This window comes from Bufo gargarizans, chromosome 8 (assembly GCF_014858855.1).
Source record: "Bufo gargarizans isolate SCDJY-AF-19 chromosome 8, ASM1485885v1, whole genome shotgun sequence".
In the NCBI taxonomy this organism is placed as follows: Eukaryota; Metazoa; Chordata; class Amphibia; order Anura; family Bufonidae; genus Bufo; species Bufo gargarizans.
Window position 1 is genome coordinate 21,703,837 of NC_058087.1, and position 17,641 is coordinate 21,721,477.

Below are 17,641 nucleotides of genomic sequence, written 5' to 3' on the forward strand. Positions count from 1 at the left end.
CATCTCTGCTAGAGAAATATCACCCAACATCTGAGGGACCTTCATAATGTCATTGAGCTGTTGTAGTCTTAACCTCAAGCTCTCAACGGAAGAGTATTAAACCTGACAACCAGCCAGAGGTGTCAAGAACACTTTACTGCTGTTATCTATTTCTACCGGGATTTACAATTATCTTGAAGACATTGATCATGGCAGAAGAAGCTCAGGCACCTGAATACCATGATAATGAAGAGCCTGAAATAATTCCGGTTCAAATTACCGATGTTATTGATCAGACGGACACATCCATCGTATGTGAGGTCAATCTAAGTGGAAGTCCTGATATTCTCAACGAGGACAAACATATTACCCCAGCTATGGATCTAAATGACAAGAATGAAGAAGGTAGAGTATTCAGGTTTCAAATGAATGTATTCTGTGGGCTCCGTCCAAAACATGTCCATAGGCTATGGGCGGCCTATATGGATATGTTCTGCTGGAATATGTTTGGGCGGTATGTATTGACGTACATTTGTTCACAATGAGAGTCAATAGATAATGTATGGTTACGGTAATACAAATACATATATGTGGTGTGCCATAAGGATAGTGCAAACTGAGCCTTAAATGTGACAAGTCGTCACCACATCATTATTATTTTGCTGCATTGTAACTTACAGTTTTTGTATTATTGCACTTGGGTTTCATTTCACTTAATTTTGGGGTATTTTATCTGTGCGGATAATATGTTAACTTTAAAGAAGTTGTCCCATGACAACAGGGTAGCAGATAAGTGTCTGATTGCTGAGGGTTTGACTACTGGGGCCCACGCTTATGATTAGAATAAGGCTCATGGCTCCCATTTAATGAAGTGGCAGACGTGAATGCATGTCTGTCGCTCCATTTTAGTGTATTGGACTGTCGGAGATAGCCCAGAGCTTGTACTTTGCATCTTTAGCAGCCCAATAGAATTGAATGGAGCAGCTGACACGCATACGTGTCTGCTGCAAAATTCAAACGGGGAACAGGGGCTCTCTCTCATCCTAGTGATAAGCGGGGACCCCAGTGGTTGGAACTCTGCTGATCAGACGGCTATCCCCTATCTAGTAGAATTTGATAGAAACAGGGGCAGGATGAGCTAATTTGCTGCCCTAGGCAGGGATTTTGGGGTCTGTTTAAAAGTAGCAGATCTGTCTGCAAGTGAAAAATTCTTCCCCTACATCTGAATGGGGATGTACCTGGAGCATGTGCATTACAATGCAGAGGAATGGGATTTTCCTGTGAACATAGCATCAGAATGTGCCCCTCAGCAGTTGAAAGATGTTTGCAGGCAAAATTCTTGTAGGACATTTATTTTACCCCTGAACCCATCTAGATAGCTGCCTATGGTGCCCACTCTCTGTCCTGGCCCTGGATGGAACAATAGAAGAGATAACATTTTTCAAACCACAATTTACACTAAATTGTTACTAAAAATGTCTGAGCGAAAAAACAAAACAAAACATGCAGCACATGGTTCAGGAGTCAAATGACACTTCCATCTTCTAATACAAAAGATCTGAAAAGTGTAGAGAGGAAAGGGAGAGACTATAAAGAGAACATTCACTAAATAAGTCATGTGTCACATGCAGCAATTTGATACATTTGTTGCAATTTGCAGAACCTTACGGACTCATCCATTTTTTAATCTAACAACTGATTAGTGTTCCCCCATGTGTGCCCTAATTTCCTTCACTTTGTATCAATATCATGCATTATTGGTCCCTTTCTCATATAATAACACATGTGGTGCAAGAACAGCTTGGGAGGAGCACACATATGGACCAGATCATGATATAATAACTGCGTTCATTCTGCAAAGAGGTCTTACAAGAAGAGACGAGAACTAGTGTTGGGCGGGAATATTCGAATCACGAATATTAATCGCGAATATCGGCACTTTGAGAATTTGGGAATATTTAGAATATAGTGATATAAATTAGTAATTTCGAATAGTCTAGATTTTTTTTTTCACCAGTAACCTCCCTTCTTGGTTGTAGCCCAATGAGAAGGCTGCAATGTCTTTGTCTGAGCTTAGCAACATCCCTAGCAACCAATAGGAAAGTTGCCGACCCCTTACCATATAAGAACCTCCCCAGCAGCCATTTTCTGCAGTTTTTTAAAGTTCTGAGAGAGACAGCAGTGTTATTGCTGTGCTCTGTTCTTTCCACTCATTATATTAGATAGATAGTTAGATAGCTTATATATATATATACATATATATAATACAGAGAGTTAGTGGGAGATAGTCAGTGTAGGTTATATCCTGATATACCGTAGTGTTGCAGTGCAGTGTGTTAGGTAGTGTGATAGGTTCTGCTGTCCATACATACAGACCTGCTAAAATGTAAAGTTTCACCTACTGCACCAAAATATTCACATCATTAATGCCGATTAGCGCAGTCGCAAATATATTGGAGCACTCTAACTGCATATAAAGCCATTTTTAATGTTCTGCCGTGCCAACCATTTCTCCAGTCTCAGGAAATTTCTAGCAGCTTGGAAAATGTAGCAAAAGTGACCCACACCTATATTTCGTGTGCATTACGCGAATATTACATTGCCGATTTAATCTTGAATTTGAGAATATATGACGAATATTCGCCAAAATATTCCTGAAATATCACAAATTTGAATATGGCCCCTGCCGCTCATAACTAATGTTGAGATCAGAAGACTGTGAGGACCATGGTAAAACCTTCAGCTTACACGTTTTGAGGACATCTATTGTGGATTTTGAGGTGTGTTTAGGATCATTATCCATTTGTAGAAGCCATCATCTTTTCAACTCCAACTTTTTTACAGCTGGTGTTATGTTTGCTTCAGAATCTGCTGGAATTTAATTGAATCCATTCTTCCCTCTACCCATGAAATGTTCCTTGTGCCATTGGCTGTAACATTACCATGATTGATCCACCTCCATGCTTAATGGTTGGAGAGGTGTTCATTTCATGAAGTTCTGTGCCCTTTTTTCTCCAAACATACCTTTGCTCATTGTGGCCAAAGACTTCTATTTTAACCTCATTGGTCCACAGGATTTATTTTCAAAATGTGTCAGGCTTGTTTAGATGTTCTTTTGCAAACTTCTGATGCTGAATTTTGTGGTGAGGATGCAGGAGAGGTTTTCTTCAGATGACTCTTCCATGAAGGCCATATTTGTGAAAGTGTCGCTGAACAGTAGAACAATGTATCATGCCTCCAGAGTCTGCTAAATATTCCTGAAGGTCATTTACGGTCAAGTGGGGGTTCTAATTTGCCTTTCTAGCAATCTTTTGAGCAGCTGTCTGAAATATTTCTTGGTCTTCCAGACCTTCTCATGGCCTCCACTGTCCCGGTTAACTGCCATTTCTTAATTACATTTTGAAGTAAGGAAATGGCAACTTTAAAGCGCTTTGCTATCTTCTTATAACCATCTCCTGCCTTGCGGGCCTCAACCATTTTCATTTTCAGAGTGTTAGGCAACTGCTTAGAAGAACCCATGGATAAAAGGTTAGAGGAGTCTGGGCATTTATAAAGCTGTGTATTTATATAGTAGTTATATTCTTGTACATAGGAAAAGTATTATAGTAGTTATATTTTTGTACATAGGAGCAGTATTATAGTAGTTATATTCTTCTATATAGGAGGCAGTATTATAGTAGTTATGTTCTTGTACATAGGGGGCAGTAGTATAGTAGTTTTATTCTTGTATATAGGAGCAGTATTATAGTAGTTATATTCTTGCATATAGGAGCAGTATTATAGTAGTTATATACTTGTACATAGGAGCAGTATTATAGTCGTTACATTCTTGTACATAGTAGACAGTTTTATAGTAGTTATATTTTTGTACATAGGAGCAGTATTATAGTAGTTATATTCTTATACATAAGAGCAGTATTATAGTAGTTCAATTCTTGTACATAGGAGGCAGTATTACAGCAGATATATTCTTGTACATAGGAGGCAGTATTATAGTAGTTATATTCTTGTACATATGAGCAGTATTATAGTAGTTATATTCTTTTACATAGGGGGCAGTATTACAGTAAATATATTCTTGTACATAGAAGGCAGTATTATAGTAGTTATATTCTTGCACATAGGAGCAGTTTTATAGTAGTTACATTCTTGTACATAGGAGGCAGTATTATTGTAGTTATATATTTTTTTTTACACAAGAAGCAGTATTATACTAGGTACAGTGGCATGCAAATGTTTGGGCACCCCTAGTCAAAATTACCATTACTGTGAACAGTTAAGCAAGTTGAAGATGAAATGATCTCCAAAATGCATAAAGTTATACATGACACATTCCCTTTGTATTTTAAGAAAAAAAAATATTCTTATAGAAAGATCCTGAAGCAAAACGTTGGGCATCCTGCATGGTTATTACCTAGTAGCACCCCTTTGTCAGGTATCACAACTTGTAAATGCTTTTTGTAGCAGCCAATAGTCTTTCATTTCTTGTTTGAGGGATTTTCATCCATTCTTTCTTGCAGAAGTCTTGCAATTCTGTAAGATTTCTGGGTCGTCTTGTATGCACTGCTTTTTTTTAGGTTTATCTACAGATATTCAATGATGTTGAGTAGTGTTGGGCGCGAATATTCGAATCGCGAATATTAATCGTGAATATCGGCACTTCAAGAATTCGCGAATATTTAGAATATAGTAATATATATTCGTAATTTAGAATATTAAAGATTTTTTTTTCACCAGTAACCTCCCTTCTTGCTTGTGGGCCAATGAGAAGGCTGCAATGTCTTTGTCTGAGCTTAGCAACATCTCTAGCAACCAATAGGAAAGTTGCCTACCCCTTACTATATAAGAACCTCCCCAGCAGCCATTTTCTACTGTTTTTTTTTAAAGTTCTGAGAGAGAGCAGTGTCATTGCTGTGCTTTGTGCTTTCCACACTACATTAGATAGATAGTTAGTTAGCTTATATATATAATACAGATAGTTAGCCGGAGATAGTCAGTGTAGGTTATATCCTGATATAGTGTAGCTGTTGCAGTGCAGGGTGTTAGGTAGTGTGATAGGTTCTGCTGTCCATACATACAGACCTGCTAAAATGTGAAGTTTCACGTATTGCGCCAAAATATTCGCATCATTAGTGCCGATTTGCGCAATTGCGAATATATTGGAGCACTCAAGGCTAGGTCTACACGACGACACATAGGGCACAACTACACTGCAACATTTCTCGCGTGACATTTTGTCGCACCAATGCTGCGCAACAATTTTTATAATTATAGTCTATGGTGTCGCACTGCGACATGCAACATGCTGCGACTGGGATGGGACAGTCGCAGAAAAAATCCATTTCGAATGGATTTTTTGCTACTGTCGCGTCGCAGTCACAGCATGTCGCAGTGCTACACCATAGACTATCATTGTCATGTGTGACATTGATGCGACAAAATGTCACGCGACAAATGTTGCAGTGTAGTTGTGCCCTATGTGTCGCGCGACTTATTGTTGTGTGACACATGTTGTCGTGTAGGCCTAATGTTCTGCCGTGCCAACCATTTTCTCCAGTCTCAGGAAACTTGTAGCAGCTTGTAAAATGTATCAAAAGTGACCCAAGCCTATATTTTGCGCGCATTACGCGAATATTACATTGCCGATTTCTCGCAATCAAGAAAATATTCTTAAATTCGCGAATTCGCGAGTATATGACGAATATTCGCCCAAATATGCGTGAAATATTGTGAATTCGAATATACTGTAGCCCCTGCTGCTATAAACTTCAGCACATTTTACCATACATAGGCCATGCCTGGAATTGCACCTTAGCCCAGTAACTCCGAACAATCCCTTAAAAGGGTTGTCCAAGTAATAAAAAAAAAATGGTAGGGACACTGTTAGAATAATAATAAGAAAAAAATTATGCTTACCGTTCCAAATCCGATCTATTCAAGCGCCACTGCTCCGTCCTCTTGGGCAGGCTTTGTTGTCCTGACTGCAGCAAATTTACTATTATTTACGCCAATTTCCTGCTGTAAATTACAATTGGAATCTACTCACTCTAGGGGCTGGGGTAAATTTCAATCTAGGCTCATGGACTGCTGGAAAATACACCTAATTTATTATTAGGCATGTGCCCCGTCATAAATTAAATGCATCCTCTGGCTGCACAGGGGATAAGACCAATTTAAAATGCTAGGCTTTGATAAATGACCCCCTAACAGTCCAAGAAATGTTGCAATTTCATACCAGTAGGCATTAAAACTGAGGTAACATCTTTAGACATATTCCCAGATGTGTCAAGCATCTCAAACAACTTGCAACGTTTCATAAATTTGGCAAAAATAACTGTGATGCAAAATCAAACAAAACATATTTTAAAAATTGCAGTCATAACATTGTGGGGAGATTGCGACATTTGTGGGACTTTTTAATTTCCTAAATCTGGCCGACACCTCGGTAACACAGGTAACTATAACTAACAGCAGCTTAGAAAATCATAAAAAGTTGCAAATTATTGTGCAAATAAGCCCAAAAAGTCTCAAAGCCCTTTTTTGCAACTTTTTGGAAGACAAATTTCTGGAATGCAGGAGATGATAAATTCCCTCTAATTTTTAACATTTTAGTCCCTGTTTATAAAGTCTTATAAATAAATTTCAGCATTGCAGATCGCAAGTGGACCCATTCATTTCTATGGGGCTTCAAGAAAATGTGGACAGTCTCCGTGCGGCCAAGCCGCAAATGAAAGAACATGGTCCGTTTTAAGGACAAGAATAGGCATTTTTCCAGTGGGGCCTGCGGAAAGTGCGAGATGCATACACAATTTGCGGACTGCAAAACACATACATGCTCCCTTAAAGGGGTTGTACAAGATTGGCGAGCCAGACCCGTAATGGAAAGATTACCTGCTTCCTGGCTCTGGCTCCCCCACTCTTTCTCCTAATGGCCTGCGATGCTCCTCAGTGCTCCCTTGCTGTAAACATCCGGTTTGACATCGCCTGCAGCCAATCCCCTTGCATCATGTGACCATTTAGCCAAACCCCCTCCATTCATGCACAACCTGTATATTTGCACTAAAGGACTATGGCAAAAAAAAAAAATAAAGGACCTGCCCGCACTCCTTTGGTAAATATTTTATTGTCCATGAATTAGCCTGGAATATATTTTCTTAGAACTCCAGAGGACATTTATCACCCCCTGTATGCCAAAAATCTTGAGTCAAAAAGTAAAATAATTTGGTACATGCCCAATTTGTGCAAATGTTGCCACTTTTTGGACGTTTTCAACCCTGTTGTGGGGTCAGGCATAACCAATTTGGCACCTTTATTATAATCTACACCATGAAACCAACATAGATTATACCTGATTTCAGTTCTGGCACAGTGACCTGAAGTGATGCACCAAAATTATTTAGAGGAAGGTCACTCTTAATAATTGTAGCACATTTGACACCAGCGAGGGATAAATTAAGCCGGCATGTAAAACAGTGGTCTTAATAAATGTCCTCCTTTTGCAGTTCCTCTGATATTCCTGCTGGAAATGTATGCATCCATTGACATTTGCTCATTCGCCTTGTCAGTAAGGTATGTCCTTACACAGTCTGACATTATCAGCTTTAAAAAATTACAAAGTATGAAGGGACACACCACACTATAAAACCCAGTAGTGAATGTTGTCATACATTTCCAGGAACAATAAGAGGAACAAAGCAGAGTTCTTAGAAAAGATGCTCCAAAATTGTTATTTCATCTTCTCGTGTCACCTATGTCCAGTATATGTCTTTTTTTTAGAGCAAAAGGGAGAAAATAGTAATCTTATGGAAAAAGTCCCAGATGTCTTGGACAACCATGAGAAAAAATGTGAGGACTACAAGGACGGAGGATGTCAGGTAACCGTCGGTAAGTGACTACATTGCAGCTAATTGCAAATTACAATGACGTCCATTTACACAAAATCCACTTTAAGGTGATCACTCAATTTCAGGAAAAATTTGATTTGTCACAAAGCTGAATTTCCTTGAGCTTCACGGTAACAAATCAGTTTTTCCTGAAATGGCGGTGAAAAAAAAAAACATACCTCATCCATTTGATCGTGGAGAGGCCGTTGCGGCCATCTTGATTGAAGAAAATGCGGCAAATCTTGCTCGTTGACGTGTGACGTCACCACATCATCATCCAGATTTGGTGTGTTTTCTTCAATCAAGATGGCCACGATGGCCTCTCCGCGATCAAATGGATGTGATGAGTATGTACTTTTTTTTTAAATCCCTGATTAACCCCTGAAAGGCCTCAATGTGACTATCAGATGCCACGATCAGTGTTAAACACGGCATCTGAGGGGTTCAATGATGAAGGGCGGATTGATCGCCGTTTCCCATGATTACACCTGCTACATACAATGGAATGCGATTTGTGACAAGATACTTCATAACAAATGGAATTATCTTGTTGAAGTTAGGCGAAGCAGCCTTATGGAATTTTTGAAAGCTTCACTCATCACTAGGATCACATTGATTCTGAATGGTTATATCTAGATTTAGGGTGATCACAGTTATATAGCAGCAGTGGCGTTGCTAACACTGACTACTAGAGGCGTATGCCCCAAACTCCCGTTGACAACCATTGCCAAATTCAGGTATGTGAGCAACTCAACTAAACAAGAGCACCGCCATAATACGGCATGTATTCGAGCTTCGGATGACTGGAAACACAAAGTATAGTATGGGCTCCTAGCTTTGTATGGGAACCATATTGGGGATCCATGTGATACGGATGATGGGGGAGATTTATCAAACTGGTGTAAAGTAGAATGGGCTCAGTTGTCCAGAGAAACCAATCAGATTCCATCTTTCATTTTTCACATGTCCATTGGAAAATGAAAGGAGGAATCTCATTGGTTGCTATGGGCAACTAGGCCAATTCTACTTTACACCAGTTTGATAAATCTCCCCCTATGTGTTTTATAGAGGTTATGCACCATTGGGGGATTTTTTGGGCAGACCTGTGATGGGAAGCTTACTTACCTGCTTCCCAGCTCTGGCTCCTGGCTCTTTTGCTCCATGACCTCGGCTGCTCCGCTGGGCTACCTGGATGTAAATTTCCTGTTTGACGCTGCCACAGCGGTGATCTGCTCCTCTTACTTCATCTGACCATTTGTCATGACGCAAGGGTTGCAGGTCACTGCTGCAGCAGAGGGAAGCAGGAAGTTTACATCCAGGGACCCCAGCGGGGCAGCCGAAGCCATGAAGCAAAGGAGCCGGGAATCTGATAAGTATGCTTCCCTTGCACGTCTGCCCAGGAGGGAATTATTTTTTTTGCCAAATACCCCCAAAGGTGCATAACAACCAGGAATTGCACCTGGTAATGGCTGACATTATTATTGTTAGTAATTTTAAAGTGACATGCATTTAATATGAAAAGTGGTATTGTTTGCACCGGCTGATGTAAACAGAATGCTGGATTCGTTCCTCCCTCATTCCTTTCTATAGGTGATTGTCAGCACTTCCCCGATTCATACCTCCCAACTTTTTGGACGGCCAAAGAGGGACACTTATAGTGTATTGTGTGAAAGATCATTTTTTCTGCATATCTATACACTTTAATAGTTTTCTCTTACGGGAAATAGCGCAAAAATTATCTGAATATAGAAATTTCTAAAATCCCAACTGCATCAAATAATGAAAGACAAAAACTTTCAATATTGTGAATGTAACAATGCAAATCTGCACATTAGACAAAAAAGCGGGACATTTAAAGAGCAAAGAGGGATGTAGGGACGGGGGTCAAAAAGAGGGACTGTCCATCCAAAAGAGGGACACTTGGGAGGTCTGCTGATTACACAGGGAGATGTACTGCCTGGAATCTTTCATCCTGATAAAAGATGCCAATCAGCCGATGAACAAGCACACGCTCGTTCATCAGCAGATCAACTGCTTGATTATAATGGCCAAGCATTTCTATGAATATTAAGCACAGTCTTTTGCAGCAAGCCCTTGAGGAGCCAGAATGAAGGATGGGAGTGGTAGTGGCTCTGACTATAGGATGTGTCACAGTGGTTTTCCTCAGGCCATCGCTCCCCAGGGCTAGTGCAGTTATAGAAAGGTGCACCCTTTATTCCCTCAGGGCACGCCATGTAGTTGTGGCTCCTGCTTGACGATGGTTCGGGAGTGCCCTTGATGTTAATGTCCATGTGGGTGCAAAGCAGGGCAATTGATAATACAATGGCCAGTGTGTAGTGTTATAGGAGTCAGTAACCAGGCCTGGTTTAACAAACAAACATTCTTTACTGTGCAGAATAGGACATGTAGTACATTCAAAAATAATCTGTACACAGTTCAGACTTTTCTAGATGACAATGCATGGGTTAGGCAATGCTGGTAATTCTGGCCCTCTTTACACGCTGTCTTGCTAAAGTCTTTCTCCCTAGAATCTTAGGCTGATGACCAAGTAATAGCAAATCATGCAGATTCAAATGATATGACTGACCAAATCTTTTCTGAAGTGTGTAGGGTGTCTTAACATGTTTACCATTCATGGCAGCAGGGTCTGTAAAGCATTATGCAGGTTACCTTACTGACTGACTCCTCGTTTGACTATGCAGACTCTCTCTCGTCTTTCTCCCTTTCTTCCAAGGAGCTGGAAGACATACAAGTGGCTCCAGGGATGAGATCTGGAGACCCTGAGGAGATTAGCACATTGAGTCTACTCCCTACCCCTACTTCCTTCTACCTCCAACTAACTATAATCCCCTAGAACTCTATAGCCAAGGGGTGGTGCCAGCCCACACCCTGAACTTCTAAGGGGGCTGAGCCAGGATAATTAACTTAGGCCATGCCTACCTCATACTTAGACATACTAGGTGTACAGTGCATTACATCACATAAAGTGCATAACGTGACATAACATGAAGTTACATTACCAACAATTGCAGATTCCCCCTGTACTCCACTCTCACACAATATTACTTACAGACTGCAGTCTAGTGCAGTGTCCCAGGGGGTCAGTAGTGTATGCTGGGCTTCGTAGTGCAGATTAACCCACTAACCTGGGATCCACTGTCGTCTTCAATGGGGCAGATACTGGAACAGGCAGGTGATTAAAAGTTCGTGACGCCAGTGTCAATTAAACGGTGACACGCCGTGTATAGTAATGTAGAAGAATGAAGCAAGCACAGGATAGCCAACCAGAAACTGTAACTTTACTGAATATCAGTGATGGTCATACATGGACGCAGTTGGGAGCGCCGTTCCTTAGAAGACAGTTGGTTTCTATTTGAATACAGGTGGTTCTTAGAAGTACAGACTGGCCGGTTACAGCAATGTTCTTTACAGAGTGTTAATTACAGGAGATGCAGTACAGGCGGCTTGCACACTATTCCTGACTGGTCCTGAAACATGTGACTTATTCTCCAAGGTCCAATGCCCTATAGCTGGCGTACCCTTGAAGCTGTCCTTATCTAGTACCTCCTCTGTTATCTTGAGTACCTCTTGCTTTATCAGATTGGCCTCTGTTGTATTCCGTGTCCCGGCTGGTGCTTATGATGTTTCCGCTACAATGGATGATGACTCAGGAGGGGAACCTTTTCCTTGGATCCGGAACCCGGTTACAGGGCTTACTACCCTCTCCTAGTCGACAGGCTCCAGGCCTGCTCTACTCTCACAGGCCCATAGCCTGGCCTTGACTCAGACACAGGATCATCTCTGACTCCTCTTCCCACTGTCTGACTGCTTACTACTTCCTGACTGGGCCTTATATAAACTAGGGCTCCCTAGCTCCCTCTAGTGACTCAGAGCTGGAATAACACCCTAGCCGGCCTGCACATGCACGTTTCACAGTAACAGGAAAATACATAGCAGTACATTGACAAGATGTTCTATACCAACCTCCCCTTAAATACAGGGGGAACGACAATACCCAAGTGACCCTTCAGTAGTGACGGGGTATTACTCTCCCGTACACTACATACCCCGCTGCTTTAAGCTGAGTACGACCTCGTACTCCATCAGGGCCCGCCCAACTGGGATCATGACCTGAAATAGAGAAAGACACATGCATGCATACATATATGTCATTTACACTCTTATCAGACCCAATTGGCAAAGGTGAAGTGCGGTGACAAGGGGCGTCGTTCTCTTCTTCTCAGGATAGTGAGTGGAACGGGGGCGCTGACCTGGCACAGCGTGATGTTCAAAGAACCAGGATAGTCCATGACAATAAATAAGTCCATAATAAAATCAACCTCTCAGAGGCTTGCACATAGGAAGTCCATCTCTGGGCACATAGACGTGAATAAAAACCGGTTATTAAATACAGTCAGCAGCACATATATAGAATGACAATACAGGACTCTGACAATACCAGGGCCATGTTATCCTGGCAAGTCCTGCTTACCCTTTAAAATAGTGCTGACATAAAAATGTCTTTTCAACCTGAAATGGGGGTAAAAAGGGGTAAAATGGTGCAAAACTAAAGGCACAACTGGGATTTTAGCAGCAGGCCGGGTGTCCCAAACACAACATGGGCAGGCTGGGAGCTGTGGTACACAGTGGCACTATCATTCGGTTAGAATGCCACCGGCCGTGTAGAACTGGCAGCGAGCTTCACCAGCTCTGCCAACTGGAGGGGCAAAACGGCCATTATGGAGACAGACATGAAGAAAGGCCTACTCACAGACGAGTGTCATACTCCTCCTCTGATGAAGACTCGATGAACGGATCTTGCAGCAACTGTTCTGGCCTAGCCGGCCATATCTGGAATCCATCTCCTCTGACGATCTTTAAAGGGGGAGGCTTGTCTTTCATTGCCTCTACCTCTGCGTTCGTTCTGGGGAACGGGATCCACTGCACGCATCCTGCGTACCCGAGGTCCTCTACCCAGTAAACTCTTTTGCGTAGCGCCTCTATGTCCGCCTTGGTGCAGGTCATCGGGGCTACCGGAGGTCCGGTGACAGTGGTTTCTGGGGTACCGGTGGCAGCCACTGCTAGACGTCGGGCCTCAGCACCTTCTTCCGCCCGCTGGCAGCTGTCCAGCCTCTCTCTCTCCTCTTCTCGCCTCACCGCATCGGGAGGGGGGTATGGTTCCTCTGGCCCCTCTAAGATGATAGGCTCCCAAAAGACATTGCTGCTTAAATATATCTGGCTGTGCCGGTGAGTGGTTCGGGCCGGCCCTGTTTTCGGTTCCTCGGCCTCACTCGGGTTTATCTCTTCTTTCTCTGGGTCCCAAGCTTCAGCTGGTGCCTTCGGGCGAGTGACGGCGGTAGCGTAGGGGCCCCGTAAGCTTTCGGCTGGTGTATATTCCACTATCTCTCCCATGGTCAAGTTGTGAAGATGCTCCAGGAGGTAGTGACGCCTCACCGACCGCCGGTTAACATAAAAGTCCCGGCCGGTTCCCAACTCCTGAATGAACCCGTATCCCCTCTCCTTGTCAAAGGCCACCACGATCCCGCGGCGCCTTTCCAGCTGGGGCTTACCCGGGAAGGAGTCTCCTTGGATCGACTTGGCCATTTCTTCGAACCTTTTCTTCCGGCTGGTGTTTTTCTTGGCCACAGCGGCTTTCAATTCGGCCATGATGGTCGGCCATTGCGCGTGCCGGCGACGGACCGGTGGGGACCGGGGACGGGTTATGCTTAAATCCATGGCTTGTTCCCAAGAGGTTGCCGTCCAGGCTAGAGGGTCCCATGCCTCCAACTCGGGATAGTCCGGTGGAGTGGCGCCCCACTCACACGTGGCATCGAACTCCGGTTCTCTAGCGCACGCCATAGCCATCTCTTCTCTCACTGGGTGCAAAGACGACACTGGCTCCTCCCACCCACTGGGCCGGTCTACCTCCATCTGAGGCCCGCCTCCCAGGCGTAACTCTTCAGGGAAGTCAGCCGCATCATCACTTCTCAAGGTGGGTGGCGCTCCAGGACAATCTCCTCCTTCTTCTTGGAGGGTTTAGGCGCCAAATATTCGCGCCTCTGTCCATCTTGATGGCGCAGTAAAAAGCCTCATGGTGTCGGCGGCCATTTTGGGTGTCCTGGTGCTGCAATTCAATGACAGCAAGCAGGTTGATGAAAAGTCCAATAAATCACAGTCCATAAATACGATTTTCTCTCTGGGGGTAGCGCAACACAGTACAGCGTCTCTGATTCCTCCCAGGCACAATTGTAATCCACAGATTTTAGAAATAAAGGTTACAGTCTTTGCAATACGGTGGTGGAATAGTTAAAGCACACAGTTCACACTTCTCTGCACTTCAGAAGCATGCGGATCCTGTTCGTGACGCCAAAAAGAGCGATGCAGTGTCCCAGGGGGTCAATAGTGTATGCTGGGCTTCGTAGTGCAGATTAACCCACTAACCTGGGATCCACTGTCGTCTTCAATGGGGCAGATACTGGAACAGGCAGGTGATTAAAAGTTCGTGACGCCAGTGTCAATTAAACGGTGACACGCCGTGTATAGTAATGTAGAAGAATGAAGCAAGCACAGGATAGCCAACCAGAAACTGTAACTTTACTGAATATCAGTGATGGTCATACATGGACGCAGTTGGGAGCGCCGTTCCTTAGAAGACAGTTGGTTTCTATTTGAATACAGGTGGTTCTTAGAAGTACAGACTGGCCGGTTACAGCAATGTTCTTTACAGAGTGTTAATTACAGGAGATGCAGTACAGGCGGCTTGCACACTATTCCTGACTGGTCCTGAAACATGTGACTTATTCTCCAAGGTCTAATGCCCTATAGCTGGCGTACCCTTGAAGCTGTCCTTATCTAGTACCTCCTCTGTTATCTTGAGTACCTCTTGCTTTATCAGATTGGCCTCTGTTGTATTCCGTGTCCCGGCTGGTGCTTATGATGTTTCCGCTACAATGGATGATGACTCAGGAGGGGAACCTTTTCCTTGGATCCGGAACCCGGTTACAGGGCTTACTACCCTCTCCTAGTCGACAGGCTCCAGGCCTGCTCTACTCTCACAGGCCCATAGCCTGGCCTTGACTCAGACACAGGATCATCTCTGACTCCTCTTCCCACTGTCTGACTGCTTACTACTTCCTGACTGGGCCTTATATAAACTAGGGCTCCCTAGCTCCCTCTAGTGACTCAGAGCTGGAATAACACCCTAGCCGGCCTGCACATGCACGTTTCACAGTAACAGGAAAATACATAGCAGTACATTGACAAGATGTTCTATACCAACCTCCCCTTAAATACAGGGGGAACGACAATACCCAAGTGACCCTTCAGTAGTGACGGGGTATTACTCTCCCGTACACTACACTAGTCTCTGTTACAGGCCTGTCTCTTATATAAACCTTGGCTTCTTTCAGGATGCATGGACTAGGTAGCTTCTCTGTACCTCTCAGGTCAGGCTGCAATGCACCCTTATATATGCTTTCTTATATATAATTTCACTATATATTCAAGGGACTTCCAATGGAAGGTCTTAAAGGTCCTTATGCTAGTTACAGCTTGTAACGGAACACCTGGCACCCTGACTGGGCACCTTCTGCTGACGGATGCTCCTAGCGTTTCCCGAGGGCACCAAGCACTCCACCGGACAACATAACCACCACAGACCCCATAAAAGTCACATCCCCTCGATCCAAGAACCAAAGTCGATTCACTCAAAACTTTGTTTTAATGCTGTACGAAGAACAGTCTCCGTACAGCATTAAAATGTATGGCCCCAGCGGGGTGAAATTCGTTATCTCCGAGGTCTTGTGAGACTTCGGTGAATAATTTTGACATTCGATTTTTAATCTTACTTATACCATTTGAAAACAGGAATCCTAAATCGGCTTCAGTACCAAATTAAATGATCTTAAGTTTAAAATTATGTTTAATGTACATTAATATCCCCAAATTCTTTTTGTGTTGGTTTTACCCAATGTTATCAATTGTGGTCCAACTCCCCATTTCTCAAAGAAAAAAATAAGTTGCCCCTATGGGTTGGAGATGTCTCTTTATCTATATATTTCTCATATTTATAGCATTGCTGAGATATTAAAGAGGACCCGCAACCTCTCCTGACATGACTGTTTATTACTCTATGTTGTGCCATTCCTCTAGAAAATTTACAGATGTGTTATCACGTGATGCATTAGTAAATTACTTAACCATACATAACTAATTATGTTCTTTAATGATCTCCCCCTATCTCACAGACGTAGATGGTGACACAGTTCCCCTTCCCAGTCCTGAAGCCATCAGTAGAGAAGACAATAATCAAGATGGGGATAAAGCCGAAACGCCAGATATATTGTTGTATCAAGAAAGCTTCCATCCAAGTGACATGGGCACAGAAGATGTCTTGACTGAAACAGAGGAAGAAAATACGTCCATAGAGACCGACACCGAATATGATGACCAAGAAAATGGACCCCAGCAGCCTCTATCGGTTAGTCCAAGTGGCAGACAACTTGACCCTAATGAAATGGCTGGAAGCAGACCAGATATCTCCAGAAACAGCTACTCCAGATATGATACTGTATCGTACCGCAAAATCCGGAAAGGAAACACTAAGCAGCGGATTGATGAGTTTGAGTCTATGGTAAATCTCTAATGTCTCATACATTTATACGCTCACCTCTGTTACTAAATAGAAGCAATATGCCCAATTCCTTAAATGACTACACAGAGATCTGCCAAAATGTTTCTCCAATACATCAAATGAAGATGAACAGCGTTTAAAAGGGTTTCTGAGACTCGACAAAAATTTATCGGAGCCTGAAAATGGTTTTCCTACACATGTTATTGCTGAGGCTGTTGATTGGCCGGCAGTGGTCATGTAAATGTAGACAGCACATGACACGTCCAGTCTGGCAGGGATCGGTAGTGGTGGAGATGGAAGCTCAGGCTCTGGCATGGTGGTTTTTGTTTTCTTTGTACACCATTACCAGGCCCTGGAGGATTTTTGTCCAGCCTTGACCAACCCCTTTAATGAGTCAACGCTTGAAAATAGTATAAATATACAGCAAAAATTAGCAAAAGTAACCAGCTCCATACTGACGCACATGTTACACCATTGTTTGGGCATCTGTTGGAAGCTTCAGCTCTCTTATTGACCGGTGTCACCAAAGATGGAGCACAGACCGACCAAGTCACAGCACTGATCTGCTCTCCCACCTGTGGCGATGATATTGGAATACCACCCTCCCACCCCCTTTTACCACTGTATTCCCCCATCACTAACCTATAGTGGATGATGAAATGTAGAACTGTTTGGCGGTGTTCAACCACGATTTATCTAGAAAACCTTTAGCTTCATAGTTTCCTAACATGGCCTTCCCATTTTGATATCTAGCAAGGACAAAACCTATTAACCATGCAATATTTCTAACCCTGGTTTTGTGGTCTCCGATATGATTTCCTGTTTGACAAAATGATGCAAGAAAAGCTAGTGAGGGTATTGCGACATGACTTTTGTATTACATCTTTATGTGCATTTGTATAATCTGCTTATATATATTTTTTTGTCTCAAAGGGGGCACAGTAGGATTTATGTAAGTAATGAATGATGTATTAATGTAGTACTAACATGTGCAAGCTGATTAAATAAAGCCCCCCACAGTACTTGCGTACACGTAGTATAATCAGTATTACATACCTACATGAAATCTGTGTGTATTTCTTTTCTAGAGACTCTCATGTGTCTCAGTTCAGGCTATAGGAGTAACCACCACTTCAGCATAATCTAC

General features: G+C 43.0%; 1 protein-coding gene across 1 annotated transcript; it reads left to right on the plus strand.

The window, feature by feature from the left end:
- ERMN (ermin) lies at positions 1 to 17,424 on the plus strand. Its single transcript, XM_044305003.1, has 3 exons — positions 1 to 384; positions 7,756 to 7,863; positions 16,109 to 17,424. Exons 1-3 carry the CDS (start codon positions 189 to 191, stop codon positions 16,504 to 16,506), a joined length of 702 nt encoding a protein of 233 aa, XP_044160938.1. The 5' UTR covers positions 1 to 188; the 3' UTR covers positions 16,507 to 17,424.
- Positions 17,425 to 17,641: the final 217 nt, after the last annotated feature.

Excerpts from the sequence above, each read along its gene's own strand:
- ERMN (XM_044305003.1), top strand. The coding sequence starts at position 189 with ATGGCAGAAGAAGCTCAGGCACCTGAATACCATGATAATGAAGAGCCT. Across the intron at positions 385-7,755 it reads AAATGACAAGAATGAAGAAG|AGCAAAAGGGAGAAAATAGT; the intron begins GTAGAGTATTCA and ends TCTTTTTTTTAG. Across the intron at positions 7,864-16,108 it reads AGGATGTCAGGTAACCGTCG|ACGTAGATGGTGACACAGTT; the intron begins GTAAGTGACTAC and ends CCTATCTCACAG.